General features: G+C 40.2%; 2 protein-coding genes across 5 annotated transcripts in view; one reads left to right on the top strand and one right to left on the bottom strand.

The window, feature by feature from the left end:
* HNRNPH1 (heterogeneous nuclear ribonucleoprotein H1) overlaps window positions 1-25380 on the top strand; it is a 264799-nt gene that overhangs the window by 179944 nt on the left and 59475 nt on the right. The gene's annotated exons all lie outside the window — the stretch shown is intronic.
* The window catches only part of CANX (calnexin), a 35177-nt gene that overhangs the window by 3066 nt on the left and 6731 nt on the right, over window positions 1-25380 (bottom strand). For both annotated transcript variants that reach the window (XM_059060528.2, XM_067032233.1), the window contains 13 exons: window positions 12877-13053; window positions 12531-12604; window positions 12021-12079; window positions 11411-11552; window positions 10893-10974; window positions 10195-10387; window positions 8588-8777; window positions 5586-5699; window positions 5124-5280; window positions 3777-3992; window positions 2530-2649; window positions 1524-1650; window positions 1259-1338 (listed from right to left, as the gene is read on the bottom strand). In XM_059060528.2, coding sequence (XP_058916511.1) covers window positions 1259-1338; window positions 1524-1650; window positions 2530-2649; window positions 3777-3992; window positions 5124-5280; window positions 5586-5699; window positions 8588-8777; window positions 10195-10387; window positions 10893-10974; window positions 11411-11552; window positions 12021-12079; window positions 12531-12604; window positions 12877-13050 — 1728 coding nt within the window. In that variant the 5' untranslated portion in view covers window positions 13051-13053. The remainder of the gene's footprint in view (window positions 1-1258; window positions 1339-1523; window positions 1651-2529; window positions 2650-3776; window positions 3993-5123; window positions 5281-5585; window positions 5700-8587; window positions 8778-10194; window positions 10388-10892; window positions 10975-11410; window positions 11553-12020; window positions 12080-12530; window positions 12605-12876; window positions 13054-25380) is intronic.

Below are 25380 nucleotides of genomic sequence, written 5' to 3'. Positions count from 1 at the left end.
TAAACAGCATTGACCTTTATCAATAGAAGGGCAGAGTTGTGGTAGCTGTAAATGGAAACTGGGTAGTTTCCAGAAAGGATCAGAATGAAACAGCAGTGCTTAGAAAAGGGACCTTCGTAAGAAAGGTGTGGACTATTCTCTTTCCCTCATACCTCATATCCAATCTACCAGAAAATCCAGATCAGAAAGTCACATCCTTCTCTCCCATCACCCTGCTCTGAGCCACCATATCTTGCCTGGATTATTACAGTAATCTCCTAACTAGGCTCCTTGATTCTCCCTGGTCTGTGAAAAACATAGCAGCCAGAGTAATCAGATCTGATCACTCCTTTGCCCCAAAGCCTGCAATGGCTGCCCATTTCACTAGGAGGAAAAGCCAAGCCCCTACAACAGCCTAGGAGGCCTCACCTAATCTGGAGCCTTCCTCATGTTCCTTTTCTCCACCCTCTTAATCTACTGACTGTACTGGCCATCTAGACTACCACTTCAGGCCCTTGTACCGGCTGTTCTCTCTGCCAGGAATGCTCTTCCCATGGACATCTCCATGGCAAAGTCCTTTATCTCTTTAAAGTCTTTGCTCAAATGTCACCTCTCCACTGAGGCCTACCTACCATCTTTAACATTACATACAACCCACCCCACCTCCAGCATTTCCAATACCTTTTCCTGTACAACTTTTATTTTTCATAGCCCATTGCTTTTTAACATACTGTTCATTTACTTCCTTATAACGTCTACTGCTTACTGTCTGTTTCCTTCCACTAGAATTTAAGTTCCCTAGACGTAGCGTATCTTTGTCTTGTTCACTAACAATGCCTGGCACACAATGGGTACTCCACAAATATTTATTGAATGAACGAAAGAATGACTCCATCAGCAACAGGGACAAAAGTTTTAGAATGCAGTGATTTGTCCAATAAATATCTTTAAGGGCACAGTGAGGAGAGGTAGATGAGACAGAACTGTAAAATAATAACCTGAAGTTGCCATCTTAGAAAGCATTTTGTTAGTCTTTCCTTACCTTCTGTTTATTACAGAAAACCATTTTCAGCACAGAAAATACTTTTGAGATTCAGATGTAATTTGAAATTTAAAATTTTAATTTTTTAGTGCTAAGAATTCCACTTTTACAAAATTGGCTGTAATGGAATTTTTACTGCCACAGACATTGAAAACTACCCTATGAAAATACTCTGCTTAAATGTACCTTCACTGAGTTGCATGAAACATTAAGATATACTCTCCCCCTTTCTATTACCTCTGCTTTAGGTTTCCTATCTTCCTCCTCTTGACTGACAGTGCCACCATCTTCTTCAACATCACTTTTTTGCTTCTCTTCTAAGACAGAAGACAAAGTAAAACAACTGAGCAAAATCTTATACTTGTTTTTGGTAACTAGAAAATCAGCATTAGAACACACCTCTAGAGTCTGAAACAATCTTGACAGTAACTTGCTTATAAGCGTTTGAAACGTCATCTTAGGATGTTGGTTTAAAGCAGATATTTTGGGGTCTACTTCTTACCAAGTTTCTCTTCACCTTCCTCCTCCTCATCTCCCTTTTCCTTTTCCTCTTCCTTTTCTTCTTCGTCCTCCTTCACATCTGGTTGAGGAGCATCAGTCTTCTTGTACTCCACAGGACTGGCCTGTTTCTGAAATATCCCCCCAAAGCATGACAGTTTTGTTCACATTTTACGTATTACGTTACCATATAATTACCGAAGGCCTATGAGCAAAGTTCTGTACAAAGGCTATATGCTGGGGTAGATACAAAGAAATGAGTAAGATGGAATTCCTGCTTGAGAGCTTCCTCTTCAGTGAGCATGTGTATGGTTCAAGGTAGAAGGAACAGTAGAAGCAAAGGGGTCAGGCAGGAATATGCAAGTCTAACTAGTCAAAGGTGACTGAGGTACAGATATGCAGAACAGTGGTGGGGGATAAGGCTGGAAAGGAAGATTGGGGATCAGCTTACAAAACATCTTGAATGGAAGGTGAAGCATAATCCTCATTTAGTAGAAGTAGAGGGCCTAAACAAAATTTTCTTTTTTTTGATTGCATATAACAAAGGCTAAAGAATAAGGCTGTATCAGCCCTACATGTGTTTTGCGGGGGAAGGGAGGGTAGGGATGCTGAGGGAGAAATGGATAATGAGAAATCAAAGACTGAATTATGAAGTATATGAATAGAAACAGCTATGCCAGAAGGAAAAGCTAGTTTGTGCACAGATGGCTCGGTTTTATCTGTAAGCTGTTTTCTTCTTTTCTTTCAGAAAGCTTCTGCCAAATGTGAAGGAGAGTAATACAGTAGGCTAATACTATTAGAAACTGAGGGGCTAACAATCCTACTTCCATCTGGGCACAATAAATGGCCACTGAAAGTAGTGAACAAGGTTTCAGAAGTCAACACCAAATGTGGCCCAGTCACTACTGAGCTGCTACAAAGAAAAACCTCAGGCAATGTATCTTAGTTATTTTTAACCATGTAAGAGTGAATCAAAATGAAAAAACAAAACAAAAACCAACAACTCATACCTTTCCAGAACAGCAGAAGAGGATGACAAGAAATACAGGCAGAGCTACAGTCAAAATGTAGACCACCCAGAGCCATGGGCGCTCCTCAGCTGCCTCAATCATCTGTCCCACTACACCTGGCTGAAAAACAAGACAGGACGCATTTCAAGTTTTGGCTTTTGACACTAAATATAGGCTGTACTGTCCCACTGTTCAATTACCGCATGGCACTACTCAGGCACCTTTTTCAGAGGATTCAAGCCTAGATGTTCACACAATGTAAAAAGGAAATAAGAGAAAAACTTCGATTTTCCTGCTCTCATTATCATCAAGGGGATTTCCCCTTCCTAGGTGTGAAAGCTGGCTGCTTAATCACCTACAAAGGTTTCCTTAACCTCAGGGACCAGTGAATGAAGAATTTCTTGATCTCAATGTCTCTCCAATTCCCATCTTGGCCTTATGACCAATTATTTGAAAATTCCATTTATTGGGTAAACCAAGATTCAGTATTTAAGAGTGCATGCATCAACATATACCCTAAATGGCAATTTTTTTTTTTCTTTTTTTGCGGTACGCGGGCCTCTCACTGTTGTGGCCTCTCCTGTTGTGGTGCACAGGCTCCGGACGCGCAGGCTCAGCGGCCATGGCTCACGGGCCCAGCTGCTCTGCGGCATGTGGGATCTTCCTGGACCAGGGCATGAACCCGTGTCCCCTGCATCAGCAGGCGGACTCTCAACCATTGCGCCACCAGGGAAGCCCCTAAATGGCAAATTTTGTTAAATATCTTTAAAAAAAAATTTTTTTAATTGGAGTATAGTTGATTTACAATGTTGTGTTAGTTTCTGCTGTACAGCAAAGTGAGTTAATTATACATATATCCACTCTTTTTAGAGTTTATTCCCATATAAGTCATTACAGAATAGAATTGAATAGAGTTCCCTGTGCAATACAGTAGGTTCTTATTGGATATCTATTTTATACATTAGTAGTGTGTATATGTCAATCCCTGTTAAATGTATCTTAACACAATTTAAAAAGAAATACCCTACACGTACCACAAATACAGACTCTAAAGCCATTATATTAGTCTAACGAAATCATGTCCAAAGCCCCAGTATTTTGTCTTTAGCAGACAAAGGTCACACTTTCTACACCAACATCCCCAAATAAGGGAAAAGACAAATCTTAGAAGATAGCTTTTCACAACAGAAGCAATTAGTGACCTGTAATAAAAGACATAAATGCACAAGAAACAAGCAAGCACAAACCTCAGCAGCCCCGTCAGCAGCTTTCTTCAGACCCCATCCATCATTGGCCCAATCGTCAACTACTCTTCGATCACCAGAAATAATAAAGTTGTCAAAAAAAATGTCTGAGGTCATAGACCACAGTTCTAAACCAATAGCACTAAAAGGAGTCATCTTGAAAGGCTCCAGATCTTCAAAGAAATCTGGATTTGGTATTTTCCGGGGTTTCCAGATTCCCTAGAGAAAAATATTTTTAAAAATCATTTCAGATAATGATCACCACAAATTTATGGTGAACCTAAGTAAGAATTAAGATGAATTCTGCATTACCTTCGAGTTAAGTGCTGACTTTGTAAAACTTAAGTAACAGGAAGAAAACAATAAATGCTACTGATGCCTCTAAGACATCTGGACTCCCAACTACTTTCAATTTCGTCCATGACCTTGATCCAAACACCTTGCTCTACGTGGCACATTCCATCAACCTCCACTCTTATCAACTAACTGCTGGTAGGAGTGGGAGCATAAATCAGTACAGAATCCTTCAGTGGTGATTTAAAATGTACACAATCTTCAACCAGATATTTCACCTCAGATAACTACCTAGAGAAATAGTTACCACATATACTGAGACATTTACAAGGAAAATTAGTGCAGCAAGGACTCTAAAAGCAAAAATGGCAATTCACCTAAATGGCCATCAATAAAACAGCTAAAGGGCAATTTTTAACTTATCTTATTGATTGCACAAGTACATTTAAAAACAGAAAAGTATATACATAGTGGATACATAGAGATACAGACCTTCACCTTACATTCTGAAGTGTGACAGAGTAGAAATTAATCATTTTAAATAATTTGACTAGAACAGAAACAGAAGTGAGAGCAGGGTCTGAGTTGTTGTTACATGTCCATAGTTAACTTGAAGCTTTAAAAAATATCACCACCTGCATTACCATCTCATTTGAGCCTCACAGTCTTTTTATAGTTGAAGATACTGAGGTCAAGCCATGAGCTGACTTGTGTTCCCTGACTTGTGGTCAGGGAACCAACTCCCATCATAATCCTCTATCCACCCTACCACAGAAATTGCCAAGTTGGATCCACATGGCAGCAGGGTGCCCAAACCACAAGTTTTCCATTTTTTGTTTGCTTTTAAACACAAGTTACAAAGCAATTATGAAAGTTCTTTCTAGTTTCTAGGTTTACATTTTCAACACTTAACACCTAAGTTCTCTCTCAATTTTGAAGTTTACTTTGTTTTCAATTCAATAGTTTGAATACAGGGGATCAACCTGGCAGCCTCACTACAGACAAAACTTCTATCTGAACACAAAGAGATCTATGAAACCACAGAGAGGTACAAACCTGGTAGTTAGGATTGTCAATCATGGGCGGCTTCCATTTGCCCTTATAATTAGGGTTGTCAATCACAGGTCGCTGCCAGACACCACACCCAGGAGCCGACTCACACTTAGGGTTGGCAATCTGAGGAGCCTCCCATTCTCCATCCATATCTTCATCCCTGTGGAGATACAAACAAACTACAAATGGGTTCTGTGATGCAGGACTGTGAAAAGCTGCCCCAGGGCTTCCCTGAAACCCTGCAGAAATACTTTCACAATGTCATACTACAGAGCATTATCTTGTTTCCACATTTCCAGTAGTAAGGGTTTTTCATGACAGATGCGTTTAAAGAAAGAGATGAAAATGTAATCAATTTAGTTTGTTGAGCTCTACACTTAAGTTTGAGCAGTTAGCTGTATTTAAGTATTAACTTTTACTTCAATAAAAAAGCAGGCAATTTCAAAAGTTAACTAAAGCTCATACCAATCCTCTGGCTTCTCTGCATCTGGATCAGGTACATATTCAGGCTCATCATCTAACCAGCCGTCAGGCTTTGTGGCTTCTTCATCTGGAATCTTAGCAGGGGCATCTTCATCCCTTAAACACAAAAGAAAAAGCCAATTACTGACAACACTGGCCAGAGAATCACAATGTGGTCCCACTTTGTGAATCTTAATTAAACAGGGCAATCTAAAAATATGTAGGCCTGGGGCTTCCCTGGTGGCGCAGTGGTTGAGAATCCGCCTGCCGATGCAGGAGACACGGGTTCATGCCCTGGTCCGGGAAGATCCCACATGCCGCGGAGCAACTAAGCCCGTGAGCCATGGCCGCTGAGCCTGCGCGTCCGGAGCCTGTGCTCCGCAACGGGAGAGGCCACAACAGTGAGAGGCCCGCATACCGCAAAAATAAATAAATAAATAAATAAATAAAAATAAAAATATGTAGGCCTTAATCAAAAAACTTAAAATAGTTCCTCCTAGAAATATCTAAAATCATATATACAAGGGCCTAGTATGCAGAATATATAAAGAACTCTTACAATCTAATAATAAAAAGACAACAATTTAAAAACCAGCAAAGGATCTGAACAGACATTTCTTCAGACATAGAAATGCCCAATAAGCACATGAAAATAGGTTCAACATCATTAGCCATCAGGGAAATGCAAATCAAAACCACAATAAGGGGCTTCCCTGGTGGTGCAGTGGTTGAGAGCCTGCCTGCCGATGCAGGGGTCACGGGTTCGTGCCCCGGTCCGGGAAGATCCCACATACCGCGGAGCGGCTGGGCCTGTGAGCCATGGCCGCTGAGCCTGCGCGTCCGGAGCCTGTGCTCCGCAACGGGAGAGGCCACAACAGTGAGAGGCCCGCATACCGCAAAAAAAAAAAAAAAAACAAAAAAAAACAAAAAAAAACCACCACAATAAGATACCACTTCATACCCAGAAAGATGGCTATAATAAAAAAACTGATAAAACTAAGTATTGGCAAGGATGTGAAGAAAATGAAACCCTCATACACATTGATTGTGAGAAAGCAAAATGGTACAGCCACTTTGGAAAACAGTTTGGCAGTCCCTCAAAAAGTTAAACATCATTACCATATGATCCAACAATTCCACTACTAGGAACATACCCAAGAGAAATGAAAATGTATATTCACCCAAAAACCTATACATGAATGTTCATAGCAGCATTATTCATAACCATAGCCAAAATAGGGAAACACCCTAAATGTCAATCAAATAAGGAATGGATAAATAAAGTGTGGTATTATCCACACAATGGAACAGTCTTCAGTCATAAAAAGGAATGAAGTACTGATCCATGCTTCAACATGGATGAGTCTTAAAAACATTATGCTGAGCAAAAGAAGCTAGACACAAGGGACCACATATTATATTATTCTATATCCAGAATGGGCAAATCCACAGAGACAGAAGGCAGATTAGTGGTTGCCAGGGGCGGGTGGAAGGGAGAAATAGGGAGTAACTGCTTCATGGGTATGGGCTTCTTTTTGGGTGATAAAAATTTTCTGGAATTAGACAGTGGTGATGGTTGCACAATACTTCGAACATACTGTAAAACCACTGAACTGTACACAAACTTTAAAGGGTGGATTTTAGCATGTGAATTATGACTCAAACAGTTACTCTTAAAAGTTCATCAAGGGGCTTCCCTGGTGGCACAGTGGTTGAGAATCCGCCTGCCGATGCAGGGGACACGGGTTTGTGCACCGGTCTGGGAAGATCCCACATGCCGCAGAGCGGCTGGGCCCGTGAGCCATGGCCACTGAGCCTGCGCGTCCGGAGCCTGTGCTCCGCAACGGGAGAGGCCACAACAGTGAGGCCTGCATACCACAAAAAAAAAAAAAAAAAAAAAAAAAAATTGTGTGAGAACTTAAACTTGTATATCATTCAGCTGATCTTTCAAGCTGAACATTCACTTCTCCACCCCCAAAATAAAACAGCTAGTTAAGGAATACAATACTGAACAAGGCTGAGTCGAAATCTAATGTTCAACAAATATACAAATAAACTCACCCATTACACCAGTGCAGCATAAAAGTATCAACTAGAATTTAACTGTGAAGCCTAAGAGGATACTTAAGTGGAAGATCAGCTTTATCACTTCTCTTTGTTCACTTCCTGACATTTCCAAAAGTTACCATACCAGAGTTCAAAGATGGTCACATACAAGAGTACAACCCACCTGTTTTCTTACCACTCTCCAATTTGCACCTTACGTAAAAGGCTAACTCAATTTCCCTCACACGTGTAAGCTCACTCCTATCCCTCTACTTTTGCACATGATATTCTCCTTCAACCAGGGAATACCATTTCCCATCTTCACCAGTTAGTTAACTCTTGCCCACTTTCAGTTCTCAATTTGATTTGCCCAATTCCAAGAAACTACTGAAGTTAGGTATACCTGGTGCTCTGGTCACAAGTAACACATATTAGACCATTCACCCCATGCATGCCAACTTCAAGTGCCTGTCTCACAACTAGATTGGGAGTTGTGTAGGCAGCTGGTGTGATTGTGGTTTTGTACTCCAGTGCCCAACACAGAGCAGAGATCTCCTGAGTATTGTTTAAATAGGAAAAAGGTTATTTTTCAAATTAAAATTTAAAATTTTAGGACTCTAGCTTTAAATGTGAATTCATAGAAGCATTGCAAAGGCCAGGCCAAAAGATCCGAGGTTCTACCACAAACCAACCGTGTCACCACAGGCAAACTCTATCATCAGTTTCAGCATTTGGTGGCTTGTAAAATGGTATGAGGCAGCCCAGATGATCACAATGGCCCTAGTGATCACTAGGTGGTCACTACTATTTTCAGCTATAGTAGTCTATATTTTTCCTAACATTTAGACTGCATCACAGATTATCCAAATTATCAGATTTCAACCACCATTCAATTGTTCAAGCCAAATGGAATGTATGAAATGCTCCACTGCATTCAAAGACAGGTCCCAAAGACTCACCAGTCATCTGGTTTGACAGCATCAGGATCTGGTATTTTTGGTCTTTCATCCCAATCTTCAGGCTTCCGGTCTTCTGGGTCCTCAATTTCACGTGAAGGATTTACAGGAGGAGTCATGTCATTTAACAGATTCCCACTGTTTACAACAGACTGGTCCACTAATATTTCAAAACTATTATCTGGATTCAAGACTGAAAAAATTAAATTCAATTTTAAAAAGTTAATTAGCCATTCATTCCCAAGCTCTCTTTACCACAACACAATCATATTTCTAACAGAAAGGAGAAACATGGAGTAAAGACCTTGGGCATTAGAAAATGGTCATGGAGCCTTAGGCAAGTTAGCATGCTTTTTCCTTATCTGTAAGTTGTAAATGTTAGTTCTTCAGGTTTTTAGGAATTAAAACAAATGACAGGTAAAATTTTTACACACCAAAAGATTCCATGTACGAACATTAAAAACATCAAAAAAACCCAAAGGTACATAAACTAATGCAATATTGGTTTGACACAAATGGTTACACACCAGTCAACAGGCAAAAAAGTTTATTTATTGTAACTGTCCCCCAACAGAAAAGGCCCATTTCCTCATTTTTTGAGTTGGTATTACCACTATGTTGCCAAAATTTCAAATTACACAAAATTTCAATTACATGTGATTTATTAAACCACGTGTCTACTCAGGTTTTACTTTTGGAATCCAGTGAAGAATGCAAACATAATTTTAAAGCCATACAGGTATCTTAAGTGTGAATTACGCTAAAGCCTGGATCCTACGTCTAAATGCCTACTAGGCAACTGACTAGTCACAGCACATCCAGAATACTATGGAAAATGACAGAGTACTATGCTGCTATCCTCAATGACAATGAAGGTTATCAATGTTATCAATGATATCTACTCTCACAGAAAGATTCTCATGCTTTTGTAAAGAGAAAAAGTGAAATATAGCACACTTAACTTTTAATAAAAATTACGTGTCTATACATATATACATGTTTATTCACATATAGCCAAATACATATCACAGTGTTGATATTTCAGATAATTTTAAATGTCTTCTTTTTGCTTTCTTTTTCCTTTTAAATTCCTATGCTGAATATATATTACTTTTGTTATAAAGAAGAAAGGTTATTGCATTCTTTAGGAAAAGAGGCATGTCTATATGTTACCTCAAAGCAGCAGGAAAAACTTCATTAAATAAAAAGACCCATTCCAATGTCCAAATGATTAAAGTCAACTGTCTAGATGTTGGAGCATCCAAACAAGTTCAACTAGAAGATACTTTGAAAAAAACTGTACACATATTTCTATTGTCCTATAACTTAACATCCCATCAACAAGAAAATAAACAAAGGGAGGAAATGAAGGATGAGGATCAAGCAAAGAAGCTCTTTATGAGATATACAAGCTTATTCTTAAAACTATTTCAAACCCTAGCTCTCAATTCAACCTAAGGAAGAGACATTTTAGTGCTGAGAAATTAAGTTCTTCTCATTACTAAGGTATTAAGTCAACAGAGATTCTTATTTGCAGGCTTACAATCTTTAAATTAAATAGATGATAAATGTGTAGTGCCATAAAACCCCAAATTAATAGTTTTTCTTACTTAATGTATAAAGATGTGTTTTCTTATCAGTAAAATAGGTCTTCAGATCTGCATCTGGCCTCTTAGCATGCTTTTCTTCATATACACCCGTTTTGGGGTTTTTGTGGCGAAAGATGAAGTGCAATTTATAGTCCTCTCCACATTTATCTGGACCAAACATAATCGTGTAAGGGGTCTTGTCGTGGAACTGATCCTTCAGAAACAAAAATGGATTAAGTAACTCAGAGTGTTGAAAAGCAACCTTTCAAAAGTGTGGTATGTCCTCTTATAAAATCCCAAATAGTGTCCTATTAAAGGAAAAGTTTATTCATTTATGAGGTTTGTATAGATACCAGTGAAAAGGAATAACCAGAAATTACTGGGAAATTTTACACGAGAATGTATGAAAGTGCTTAAAAACACAAAATAATGCATATACCTAGACAGTTATTGCTTCTTTCATAAAACAAAGAAATAAGTTTGCTAAAACTAAAAATTACACAGGACAGAAAACAAGGATAAAACAAAACAGCTTTGAAATTTACATTTCAAAAAAAAAGCACAGAAAGGTCAAAGCCAATATTTCTAACCTCCAAAATATTTCAACAGCAGGAGAAACAGCCTTATTTTCACAGGTCTTAGAAAATTTTCTTTCCTGTTTTCTGAGATTCTTAAAAGGTAACCGTGGGTGGCCACATAAACAAATAGGAAGTACCTACCAGGTTGAGCTCTGGGGTTTTGGAAAGTAGTTTCACATAGGCACCACCACATTCTATTCCATTTTGGAAATTAACCTCATACCTAATTTCAGAGAAAAAGGTAGAGACCATATGACATTTTGAAAGATCTAATTTCTTAATTTATTTCCCTTTCCCCCACTTTGGTCACATGTTTTATCACAGGTCATATGTGAAGATTCCATCTTCTATTGTTATACTTACCCAATCCCCCAAAATTAAATAAGTAAAAGAAAATTAAATCTTAATGCAGATTCCCAGTAAATACTGTTTGCAAAATCCAGAAGTTCATTTGCTATCAGTAGGAAATATAGCTGATTTATTTCAAAATAATTTACTGGGCATGAAAAAAATGTTACATTACAGGATGCTTAAATACATCCTAAAATTCCTACTGTAGCATGTAATTATTCTCACAATTTTTTTTACATAGAGTAATAGTTTTACAATATGTCTTCACTCTTCCTAGAAAGGGTCTATCAAGCAAGTGTTTCACTCACTGAATAATGAGAGGCTTGGTATCAAAGATGAAGGGCTTGTTCAGTTTAGCAGAGATAGCATGATGCTTGGCTCGAGACATCAATACAAGTCCTTTATCGCCTGGAAGTTTTGTTTCCTTCATTTCATCTACCTCCCATTTTCCTGCAAGACAACAAAAAAGGTCCCACTCCCTAATTACACCTCTGAAGATCCTGAAGTCGTAACAAACAAAACTCCAAGTTGTGCAAATCCATCATACCGACAAATGTTTAACATGTTCCATTTACCTCTGAGAGCTGGTCTATTAATATTAAACACACATAATTGACAAATATTAGGATATGGTTTTTAAAAACCTATAGCACATTCATGCTACCAATGCCTAGAAAAGACCTTCCATTTCCAAAATACAGCACCATGGGTAATAAATATCTTTCCATTTTATGGTGTAAAAATAAACATTAAACAGGTCTAACCCTATAAAATATAATGGAACACACAAAGAAAGCAAACTTCCAATGAAAAATCTTAAAATGTATACATACTCCTTTTAAACTAGTCTTGAGAGATACTATGGAAATACATCAAACCTCAATCTGCTATTATATCTAAATCAAATGCAGCTCTCACCATCATATTTGGCAATTTCATCATCAGTGTCATCTTTCTTGGCTTTGGATAAAATCCACCTGTAAGTAAGACATACCCCTAAATTAAGATTCAAATTATAGTTGGCCTGTACAAAGAAACAATGTAAACAATAATAAAAACAGGAACTATCCAGCTCTTCTTAGCCTACCTAACCACTCTACTTTCAACTTTTATATGTCATTCAAGTAGTGAAAATATATTGTACTCAACTCAAAAACCTTTAAGAAAAAGTACCAAACCCATGAAATAATTTCACCTTTTAAGACTCAAGAGAAAACAATTTTCTCAAAGAACAAAATACAGCGTGAAGGGAAAAGAAATGGAAGCAAGGACCACATGTTCTAAAACACTATTTTCCTAAATGGGATGAAAGATATAAAATAGTTAGACATTTCACTATATAAAATAATACCCCAAAAGGAATACACTATTCCATCTTATTTATATGATGTCTGCCTCTAAGATTTTTTTCCCGTAAGAAACACTTACCCTGACAGAGTTCCTCTGTCAAAGCAATCAGCAAAATACACTTCCCCTGTTGGAACTGGAGCTTTGTAGGTGACCTGTGTTAAATATAAAAATGAATTAAGAATTGAAATATTCAGCAACACTCTTTTCTCAGTAGAATCTATTCTCTTGGTTTGCTTTCAAACTTTCATAGCTGGCCCTCGAATTCAATCCATATAACTTATCTTTGGGACACTATACCAAAGGCTGACAGATCAATAAAAATTTTAGCAAATTTTGCTTTTCCTGTGATAAGGATCCAAAATTTACCTTCATCCTTTGATTATCTTAAGAGGCAAAATGAATAGAATCAAAGACCACTTCAAACCTTTGGAGATGGAGGAGTGCTGGTATCTGCTTTCGGTTTTGAGTCTTCTACCTCTTCAATGACATCATCAAGGTCATCCTCAATGTCAATCACATCATCATCATGTCCATCATGAGCCTGAACAAGAGCAGTTCCAAGGACCAGTAACACACACAGCAACCACTTCCCTTCCATGATCTAAATATAAAAAAGGGTACAGTTAAATGTATCACCTCCTTTTAAAAATTTTGTAAGACCACTAACCCCTCTCTTATTTAAAATTAAGGCTTTCAAATCAGAACTTCATTGTATTTCTTTCTTTTTTTTTTTTTTTTGTGATATGCGGGCCTCTCACTGTTGTGGCCTCTCCCATTGCGGAGCACAGGCTCCGGACGCGTAGGCTCAGCGGCCATGGCTCACGGGCCCAGCCGCTCCGCGGCATGTGGGATCTTCCTGGACCGGGGCACAAACCTGTGTCCCCTGCATCGGCAGGCGGATTCTCAACCACTGCGCCACCAGGGAAGCCCCATTGTATTTCATTTTACAGATAAAGAAAGTGAACCCAGAATGATAAAGCGGTTTTCCTAAAATTAGTTAAAAGATTCAAGTTCAATAAAAATTTCAAAATAAAACTCAAACAGGTGTCCCCATATAGAATATCATGTTGGCTACACAAATTTAGGGTGTTCAGATACAATTTCAAACTAACTTCCTGCATTTGTAAAGAGCTCTACAATGGACAAAGCCCCTTTTACAGGTTAGGTTAAATGAGTTAAAACATTACAATGAAGTAACAGAGGAGCTAACTAGCCTCACATTAAACACTTAATTTAGATGCTGCTGCTCTTGTCCAAAGACCATCAAGTGTAGAGATGGTTTGGTTTTTTGTTTGTTTGTTTGTTTTTTTGCTGTACGCCGGGCTGTTGTGGGCTCTCCTGTTGAGGAGCACAGGCTCCGGACGCGCAGGCTCAGCGGCCATGGCTCACGGGCCTAACCCTCTGTGGCATGTGGGATCTTCCCGGACCGGGGCACAAACCCGTGTCCCCTGCATTGGCAGGCGGACTCTCAACCACTGCGCCACCAGGGAAGCCCTAGATATGGTTTTAAATTAGTGTTTTAAGACTCAACAAAAAAATATATTAAACCACGGACCAGGTATCTTTACCCCTTATTTTCTAAGCCTGTAAGTGCCTTATATTAGACTGTCATGGATGGTAGTCGATCCTTTTCCCAAAACCCCAGATCTAAAGACATAAAAACTGAGCCACATGGATGCACAAAAAGATTGGGTAGTAGGTAGTATAGAGTTTCAATTCTCCAAGACGAAAAGAGTTCTCTCTGGAGATGGATGGAGGTGAAAGCTGCACAACAAGAATGTACTTAAAGCCACTGAACTTAATAATGGTTAAGATGGTAAGTCTTATGATAAGCGTTTTTACTACAATAAAAAAGATTTTAGGGGCTTCCCTGGTGGTGCAGTGGTTAAGAATCTGCCTGCCAATGCAGGGGACATGGGTTTGAGCCCTGGTCCAGGAAGATCCCACATGCTGCGGAGCAACTAAGCCTGTGAGCCACAACTACTGATCCTGCACTCTAGAGCCCGTGAGCCACAACTACTGAGCCTGTGTGCCACAACTACTGAAGCCCACGCGCCTAGAGCCCGTGTTCTTCAACAAGAGTAGCCACTGCAATGAGAAGCCCACGCACTACAACAAAGAGTAGCCCCTGCTTGCCGCAACTAGAGAAAGCCCGCGCGCAGCAACGAAGACCCAACACAGCCAAAAATAAATTAATTTAAAAAAAATTTTTTTAAAGAAAATAGCTTAATTTTTATTTTTGGTGTCTTGTAAATCAACTTATTCTAATGCTGAATTTTTTTTTTTTTTTTGCGGTATGCGGGCCTCTCACTGTTGTGGCCTCTCCCGTTGCGGAGCACAGGCTCCGGACGCGCAGGCCTAGCGGCCATGGCTCACGGGCTTAGTTGCTCCGCGGCATGTGGGATCTTCCCGGACCAGGGCACGAACCCGTGTCTCCTGCATCGGCAGGTGGATTCTCAACCACTGCGCCACCAGGGAAGCCCCCAATGCTGAATTTGATGCCTAATTCCTTATAAACTCTATAATCCTTTAAAGTGAGTAACAATATGTAGAACTAGATTTTCACATATCATTTGGTGGTATTTCTTTTATTTACATATATTGGGTCTGTTTTCACAAAATGAAAGAAGGTAAAGTTCACTGGATTCCTAAATGCTTAGCATTTAGGTAGTGCAGAAAATAAAACTGCTAAAAAAAGTGCTAAATAAAATCATTCATAACGTTTCTTAGGACTGGTATTAGTTTTTAGGAGAAACTCTCAATGTCAACATTCTGCTCTAGTTTCTAATATACTAGGAATATCAGTAATTTCATTTATTCACTGGAAAGGCCTCTAATCTCTACTATCAAAATAATATACAATGGCACAGCAACATTGCTTTGATTTACAACTACAAGGGATTCCCTAAAACTAAACAGGTTGATTCAACATTTTTATCTAAATCAACTCTATACAACTCCCAAGTCCTCACAGAAACAATGCTATAAATGTAGCTTATCCCTGGGTTCCCAGGGATAAGCTACAAAACCAAGTTAGCCCAAAACATAGCTAAAACAATATATGAATACAATTGTTAAAACTTTTTTAAAATGTGGTAAGCCTAGTAGTAATTAAATGAAGCAAAAAACCAGTGGGTTAATCTGGACTAAGTACTGATGCTGGAACACCCCTGGCTCAAGGAAAAGCTAATCAGGGAGATGAGCTAACTACTTACCTTTTAAAAAGGTAAGACTGATTATTTTTCTCAATAATTTTTAATTTGTTGATACACTGCTGTTGTGGGCTTAAATGTGCCCCCCTCCCCCAATTCACATGTTGAAGCCCTAACTCCCAATGTAATATTTGGAGATAGGACCTTTAGGGAAGTAATTAAGGTTAAAAGAGAGGGGAGCCTCCCTGGCACAAACCCAGCTGCTTTCCCCAGACCCCCAGGGGTCCAATGGCTGCAATGTACCCAAATGGAATGTTACCCCCTTAAACGCCATTTTCTCTCCAGGACCACCTTGGTTTCCAGGCACTGGCCTCTGGGCAGGGGCTGTGTTTTAGGTGAAAGGGTAGCTATGGAGCCACAGTCTGATGTACATAGCTGGGGCTCAAGTTCAAATGAGCCTTTTTCCCCCCTCTGCGTCTTTCTTGACGGAAAGTGAAATGTTATCTGTGGGACATGGACTTTGGCAGGTGGGAATGATTCCGCCTTTTGAGAAGGAATCTCCAGCCTTCCAGAAGCCTGCTGTGCTTTTGTCCCACAGCTTTCTGCCCCTTGTTTCTTACTAGTTTCTTGAATTGTTCTTGTAGACTTTTCCTCAGGGATACATTGACCTGCAGGTTCCAATTCATACGCGGTCCCCTGCTCACCACTGGAGAATCAGCTCACTGCTGTCTACAAATGTTGCATTGGTGAATGGACCATGCTTCAGCAGCACTGACCTGGTCACCCTCTACTGCCATACCTTCCCCTGGGGGCTGGAACACAGAACAGGGAAGTGCAACCACTTCAGAGAGCCACCAAATTTCTGCTTGCCTGACCAGGCCTGCAGCTCCCTTCTCCTGGGTCTGACTTAGAGGAAGCCAGGATCAAGGCTCCACTGCTCATCCCACTCCCTCTCCACTGGTACTCCCAATCAAAGAACCTCAAAAATTAAACTGATGTGGATGGGGTTATGGGAATTGGGGTGGGGGTGGGGGAAATGAAGGGGAGAAATCATTGTGCTTCGTTCAGCCTGATGTGAAAGGATGGTTGGTGTTTTCCTGCATTGTACCTTTTCTTACTATTTCTTTAATAAATGGGACGAGAGGGCTACAAAATTAGGCTGGGGCCCTAATCCGATAGGCCTGGAATCTATATAAGATGAAGAGAACCAGGAGTCCATGTGCACAGAGGTAATAAGTCCTTGTGAGAGGACAGAACAAGAAGGTGGCCCTCTGCAAGCCGAGGAGAAAGTCCACACCAGAAACCAACTCTGCCAATGCCCTGATCATGGACTTCCAGACTCCAGACTATGAGAAAATAAATTTCTGTTGTTTAAGCCACCCAGCCTGTGATACTGTTACAGCAGTCCAAGCAGACTAATACAACTGTCCTTAGGTTAAGCATAATTTTACATAAGGCAGTGCTTCTCAAACTTGAGCATGCATCAGGGAGCTTTTTAAAACAAATCACGGGCTTCCCTGGTGGTGCAGTGGTTAAGAATCCGCCTGCCGGGGGTGGGGTAGTGGGGGTGGTGGTGGTGGGATGAACTGGGAGATTGGGATTGACATATATACACTAATATGTATAAAATGGATAACTAATAAGAACCTGCTGTATAAAAAAATAAATTAAATAAAATTTTAAAAAAACAATCCGCCTGCCAATGCAGGGGACACGGATTTGAGCCTTGGTCCAGGAAGATCCCACATGCCGTGGAGCAACTAGGCCAGTGTGCCACAACTACTGAGCCTGTGCTCCAGAGCCCGCGAGCCACAACTACTGAGCCTGCATACCACAACTACTGAAGCTTGTGTGCCTAGAGCCCTTGCTCCGCAATGAGAAGCCACTGCAATGAGAAGCCCATGCACCACAACAAAAAGTAGCCCCCACTCACTACAACTAGAGAAAGCCTGCACGCAGTAATGAAGACCCAACACCACCAAAAATAAATAACATAAATTCATTTAAAAAATTAAAAATAGGGCTTCCCTGGTGGCGCAGTGGTTGAGAGTCCGCCTGCCGATGCATGGGATACGGGTTCATGCCCTGTTCTGGGAAGATCCCACATGCCGCTGAGCCTGAGCGTCTGGAGCCTGTGCTCCGCAATAGGAGAGACCACAACAGTGAAAGGCCCGCGTACAGCAAAAAAAAAAAATTAAAAATAAATTTTTAAAATTGCTGATTCAGTAGATGTGGGCTGGGCCCAGTGGGCTGGGACTTCACATTTCTAACAAGTTCCAGGGGATGCAAAGGCTGCTAGCTCAGGAATCACACTTTGAGAAACACTGATTAGGGTTTATGAATAATCAATTTGTGCTTTGTTTTCCAGTTAATAAAAGCACTTTCACATAGGCACACTGTTTCACATAAACCTCCCTTGAGGTATTACTCTCATTTTACTTTACATATTAATAACTAAGACTTAGTAAAATGAAAACCCAATCATTTACTCATTATCACAACCAATGAGAGTCAAAGAATTCATATCCCATATTTCTATTACACTAGACAAAATGTAGTTGAATACTGAGGAGGTGTGATAGAGACAGGACAGGAAGACTAGCCAGTAAGGGTGCTAAAAGGAGTGGTCTGGAATAGGGGATTCAGGTAGGGTTTAGTGAGGTTAAGTGCAACTGCAGAACAGCTAGCCCTGGTTAGTGGAACAAAGATCCTGGGAAAGGAGGCATCTGTGTGGGGGAGGCAGAATGATCCAATGAAAGGAAAACAGTTTTCAGGTAGCAGAAGGCTACCATCTCTGTCATGAACAACAAAGGGATAGGGAGTCTCCAGCAAACTTCAGGAAATGCAATGGGAGTCTCCAGCAAACTTCAGGAAATGCAATTCGCTCCACCAACATTTCCCCTACACCCTGAGTTGCAGGACCCAGTTTTTCAGAAGTCTTAGGCACTTATCTGTTAACTTTTGCATTATCCAGAGGGTTGTTAAAGCTGTGGAGGAACCACTACTGCCAAACCATGGTAAACCGATTCTCATAGCTGTGCACTGATGATCCTAAGCCACTGCTAGTTTTACATATGCTATTTCAACATTTGTAATTTGCCAATATTCCCGAGAAATTGCTACAGCAAACAGGTCTAGTTCCAAGAGCCACTATGAAGCCAGCCCAAACATTTCAAGTTTTGTTAAAGAACTGGTCACACATACAAATAATTCAAGACAATGTATTTTAAGGTATCTTAATTCTCTGCTTCATTAATGAAAATCCAGTATTACCAAGAAACAAAATCCGCCCTCATTTCAATCCTCCTACCCACACTCCTTATATTAAATGGAGTCCAAAAAGGATGTTGCACTATTATGCTTTCTAGATGAAAACATAGGAGAAATTTGGGATCTTGGGTTTGACAGCGAGTTTTCAATACAACATCAAAAGCAAGATACATTATTTGCACAGTGTATCTTTTCCAATTCTTTTACTTTCAACCTTTTTGTACCATTGTTTTGCTTTTTTAAAATAAATTTTTAAAAATTAAAAAAAAGCAAGATCCATGAAAGAAAAATTGGTTAAATTGAACTTAATTAAAATTTAAAACTTCAACTCTATGAAAGAACCTTAAGAGAATTAAAAAAACAAAACAAGGTAGGAGAAAATATTTGCAAAATACATATCTAATAATGAACTGGTTTCCAAATTGTACAAAGAACACAACTCAACAATAAGGAAACAGGGACTTCCCTGGTGGTCCAGCGGTTAAGTCTCCACGCTCCTGGACTTCCCTGGTGGCGCAGTGGTTAAGGATACACCTGCCAATGCAGGGGACACGGGTTCGAGCCCTGGTCCGGGAAGATCCCACATACCGTAGAGCAACTAAGCCAGTGGACCACAACTACTGAGCCTGCTCTCTAGAGCCCGCAAGCCACAACTACTGAAGCCCATATACTTAGAGCCCATGCTCCTCAACAAGAGAAGCTACCGCAAAGAGAAGGCCGTGCACCACAACAAAGAGTAGCCCCCCACTCACTGCAACTAGAGAAAGCCCACGTGCAGCAACAAAGATCCAACTCAGCCAAAAAAAAAAAGACCCCGTGCTCCCAACACAGGGGGCCTGTCCCTGGTCAGGGGACTAGATCCCACACACTAGAACTAGGAGTCCGCATGCTGCAACTAAAGATCCCGCACGCCGCAACTAAAGATCCCACATGTCACAACTAAGACCCAGCACAGCCAAATAAATTTAAAAATAAATATTTTTTAAAAATAAGAAAACAAACCACTCAATTATAAAGTGGGCAAAAGATCTGAACAGATACCTCCCAAAGAAGATATTCAGATGGCATATGAAAAGATCAAACATCATTTACCATTAAGTAACTGCAAATTAAAACAACAATGAGGGCCTTCCCTGGTGGCGCAGTGGTTAAGAGTTTGCCTGCCCATGCAGGAGACACGGGTTCAATCCCTGGTCCAGGAAGATCCCACATCCTGCAGAGCAACTAAGCCCATGTGCCACAACTACTAAGCCTGTGCTCTAGAGTCCTTGAGCCACAACTACTCAGCCTGCGTGCCACAACTACTGAAGCCCACAAGCCTAGAGCCCATGCTCTGCAACAAGAGAAGCCACCACAATGAGAAGCCCACACACCGCTACGAAGAATAACCCCCACTCACCGCAACTAGAGAAAGCCCACATGCAGCAACAAAGACCCAGCACAGCCAAAGATAAATAAATTTTTAAAAATAAAATAAAACAAAACAATGAGATACTACTATACACCTATTAGCATGGCTAAGATTTTAAAAACTGGCAAGGATGTGAAGTAACAGGAACTCTCATTTCTGCTGGTGAAAATCCAAAATAGTACAGCCACTCTGGAACAGTTTGGCAATTTCTTACAAAGCTAACTATGGACTTACCACAGGATTCAGCAATCATGCTCACAGGTACTTGCCCAACTGATCTGAAAGCTTACAAATGCACAAAAACTCGCACACAAATGTTTATAGCAGCTTTATCCACAAGCACCCAAAACTTGAAGAAACCAAAATGTTCTTCAGTAGGGGAATAAATAAACTGTAGTACACCCATACGATGGAATATTGTTCAGAAATTAAAAGATGAACTATCTAAAATGAATCACTTTGCCATACAGCAGAAATGAACACAACACTGTAAATAAACTATAAACTATACTTCAATTTTAAAAAAAATAAGGGGCTTCCCTGGTGGCACAGTGGTTGAGAGTCCGCCTGCCGATGCAGGGGACTCGGGTTCGTGCGTGCCCCGGGTCTGGGTAGATCTGACATGCTGCGGAGCGGCTAGGCCTGTGAGCCATGGCTGCTAAGCCTGTGCGTCCGGAGCCTGTGCTCTGCAATGGGAAAGGACACAACAGTGAGAGGCCCGCATACTGAAAAAAAAAAAAAAAAAAAGAGCTATCAAGCCAAAAAAATACTCGGATGAATCTTTAATGCCTATTGCTAACTGAAGGAAGCCTGTCTGAAAAGGCGACATGCTATAGAATTCCAATTAGATCACATTCTGAAAAAGGCAAAACTCTGGATACCAAAAACAAACAAAAAAAGTCAGTGGTTGTCAGAGGTTTAGGGGAGGGGGTCAGGTTGAATAGATAAGCACAGGGGACTTTCTTAGGCAGTGAAACCATTCTGTATGATGCTATAATTATGGATACAGGACACCATCCATCTTTCAAATCCCATAAAACTTTATAGCACAAAGAATGAATCTTCATGTATGAAAAAAAATTTTTTTTAATATATTTTTAAAAACTATTTATTTATTTTTGGCTACACTGGGTCTTCGTTGCTGTGTGCAGGCTTTCTCTAGTTGCAGAGAGGGAGGTTACTCTTTGTTGCAGTGCTCAGGCTTCTCATTGTGGTGGCTTCTCTTGTGTGGAGCATGGGCCCTAGGTGTGCGGGCTTCAGTAGTTGTGGCACGGAGGCTCAGTAGTTGTGGCTTGCGGGCTCTAGAGCACAGGCTCAGCAGTTGTGGCACACGGGCTTAGTTGCTCCATGGCATGTGGGATCTTCCCGGACCAGGGCTCGAACCTGTAGTGCCCTGCATTGGCAGGTGGATCCTTAACCACTGCGCCACCAGGGAAGCCCCACGTATGAAAATTTTTAAAAATCATCAAAGAGGTTGAGTGATCCAAGGTAGCACATAGGATGTGACAAAACAATCTAACTGTATTACAAATATACAAAACAACCTCACTGAATGGGGTGGAGGGAAAAGATGTTAACTTAAGTAACTCTGGAAATGAGTGCAGTCTGTAAAACCAGACTGTACAAAAGCACTGTTCAAGTTGAGTACGTTGTTTCACATGAATATACAGGTTAACAATTCGGTTACTGCTATATATGTATATCAGAATTTAACAACTAAATAAATGGATTGTGGGAGCCACTTTCAGTGTTAGGTGTGTGAATTTTACAGATAAGCAAGGAAAGGAGGCTAAAATAATCCTCATGGTAATGGGCGAGAAAGACTATAGTATGAATTCATGTTTATCTTAATATACAGAGAGTTACACAGAGAAGTATTTATGGATATGTGCATATATACCAGTTAGTATACACACATTTATTTCCTTGCACTGTCAGCTAAGAGGGCATACAAGAAACTGCTACACCCCAGTAGCAATAAATACACCTAGTAGCAAGGATCTTGGTTTCCAATATCATCTCCAATAAAAGCAAACAGTGTTCCTTGGCTGATTCTAGGATTAGGGCAGGAAATATAGAAGATGAGCCTGGAGCATCTTTTAGTGTCAGAAAGAGAAGTGTTCAAAACAAAAACAAAACACCCACAGAGATGCGGGCTATGTCAAAGGAACACAAGAAAAAGCAATGGCCAAAGCTGGAACAATACAAACAAAATAAGTGGTACTGGATTTTACCTAAAAGTATAAAATAAATGCCCATGAATCTATACAATACAAATATATTACTGAGTAAATAAATAAATGAGGAAGAGACAAATTTCCCATGAAGAAATATTCCAAGTAACGGATGCAGATACTCCACTGTCAGGGAGGTGGAACATAACCCCCCACTCCTTACGTGTGGGCTACACAGTGATATTGATATCCTTCCAAAGAGCACAATATGGAAAGGGGGAAAAACAAGATCTTTACAGTGGAGAAACCTAGCAAACACTACCTCAGCCAGGTGATCAAGGTCAACATGCAAAGTAATAGGTCATGTTGATAGTATGTACCCTTGATACAATGTGATGAAAACAGTACTTTAACCTCTGTGGTCTTCTTCCCAAAAATCCATATTCCCTATCATGAGAAAAACATCAAAGAAATCCCAATAGAGGGACATGCTAGAAAATAATCTGACCAGTAGTCCTCAAAATATGTCAAGGTCATCAGAAAACAAAGAAAATCTAAAAAACTGTCACAGCCAAGAGGAGCTTAAGGAGACATGATGACTAAATGTAATGTGGTATCATGGAACAGAAAAAGGGCAGCAAGTAAAAACAAAGGAAATCTGAATTAAATATGGGCTTTAGTTGGTAATTATTTATCAATATTGGTTCATTAATTATAATAAATGTACTATACTAATGTTAAGTTGTTAATAATGGCAGAAACTGGGTATGGGTTATATGGGAATACTCTGTACTATCTTTATAATCTTTTTGTAGATCCAAAACTATTCTGTAAAAATTAGTTTACTTCTTTTTAAAAAGATGTTCCATCATTATGCACCAAATGTGATTGATTTGCCAAAAACCAGTTATTGGCAGAATCAGGATCAGAGGCCAAGTCTCCTGTCTCCCAATACCTTACTTGGTAATTCTATACTGGTTTTGTCTTAGAAACACAAAATGATTTTTCACATTTTAGTGTCTAAAAAGATTTCAGAAGCTTTTTTCTCCCTTCATTTGGACTTCCCTGGTGGCGCAGTGGTTGAGAGTCCACCGGCCGATGCAGGGGACGCGGGTTCGTGCCCCAGTCCGGGAAGATCCCACATGCCGCCAGAGCGGCGGGGGCTGTGAGCCATGGCCGCTGAGCCTGCGCGTCCGGAGCCTGTGCTCTGCAACGGGAGAGGCCACAACAGTGAGAGGCACGCGTACCGGGGGGGCAGGGGGACAAAAAAAAAAAAAAACCACCCTTCATTTGGGGACTTCCTTGGTGGCACACTGGTTAAGACTCCATGCTCCCAATGCAGGGGCCCCAGGTTCAATCCCTGGTCAGGGAACTAGATCCCACATGCATGCCACAACTAAGAGTTCGCATGACACAACTAAGGAGCCGACCTGCTGCACATAAGACCCGGCACAACCAAATAAAAATAAATAAATATTTTTTAAAAAAATCTCTTCATTTGTCTTAACATTTACAGACTCCTAAGCAGAGAGCGTATTTCTCTGTTGTCACCCACTATTTCTAAGATTATCAATAGGAAATACGTAAGAAGTAGCTCAACAACAAAGTAATAATGCTTTTAAAAAACAAATAGCACATCTCCCCCACCCCCAACTTGCCCAAAGCCACAGAGCAAGTGATTCCTAGATCCAGAATGCTCAGGAATAAAAGTGAATAAAGAAATTAGGTACCCTTAAACTGAGTAACTTTCCAGCAGTAAATAAACATTTACCACATTTTCTAAGTCTCTTCTACTTCACAGTTCATGCTCACTAAGCTACATTAGCTCTTCTAGTACAAGATTTCTCATATTCCTGAATGCCATTATAGCAGTTTCTCCCATACTTTTACTTTCTGCTTGAAAGCCATCATCTTCTTGAAGCACTTCATTTCCTAGTTTTCTTCCAAGAGCCATTTTCTCGCTATAATTTTCTTTTATCACTGCAAGACTGTTACTCTACAGCAGTGCCCCTTCGAGCTAGGGTGTAAATGCTGGGTGGATATCTAACTCATGACTAAGCTACTCAGTGCCACAAACTGTCTCACAGTAGGCCCATTTAAATTCCTGTCTTGGCCAAATTACAAATTACTTACAGGCATAGACCTCCAAGAGAGCCAGCAATTAAAAATCAAAACCACGAACAAGAAAATCTTTTAATATTTATGAGTCTACTGAAGTGAACTTTTCTTAAAAATACCTTACGTTATATGTAAATGTGAGTTTTGTGTGGCTTTATCTTATGATATCCCTTAACTAGAGCAAAGGCTGAGTCAATAAAACCAATACTATGAGGGCCAACATTATATAGTCCAAGTTCTGATTTCTGTTGATCCAGAACTTGATCTACAAATAAAACTTACAATTTCTAGGTTCTAGAGACGTGAACAGACTGCACTTCCTTCAAATACTCAAAAATAAATCTCTCAACTGGACTTATCTTTTTTTTTGGCCGCACTGCACAGCTTGCAAGACCTTTGTTCCCCCACCAGGGATCGAACCCAGGCCCCAGCAGTGAAGCGCCAAATCCTAACCACTGGACCACCAGTGAATTCTCTCAACTGGACTTTTAATAAATGCTGGGTGGCAGAGTTCAAGACTGTTTTCTGGCAGTCACAAGACTGAACTGTTGGAATTCTGCGTTACAAAGGGTTAAAGGAGAATATATCTGATGCCCATTAGAAAACCCAGCACATGTTACAAACTAAATGAATGTTTGCTGATACTGGTCAATTCCATGAGTATCAACTAGTTACCAAGGGTTTAAAAAAAAAAGTCTCTGACCTTCAGAATCAATCTATACAGGGTGTCCTTAAAGTCTGGAAACATTAAAAGTATTTGCCCTTGTTTTCAGAGTTTATGAATATTCTGTAGTATTAGTTCT

Source organism: Kogia breviceps, chromosome 4 (assembly GCF_026419965.1).
Source record: "Kogia breviceps isolate mKogBre1 chromosome 4, mKogBre1 haplotype 1, whole genome shotgun sequence".
NCBI lineage: Eukaryota > Metazoa > Chordata > Mammalia > Artiodactyla > Physeteridae > Kogia > Kogia breviceps.
Note: the sequence above shows the minus strand (reverse complement) of the source record. Positions and strands in the feature narration are given on the sequence as shown.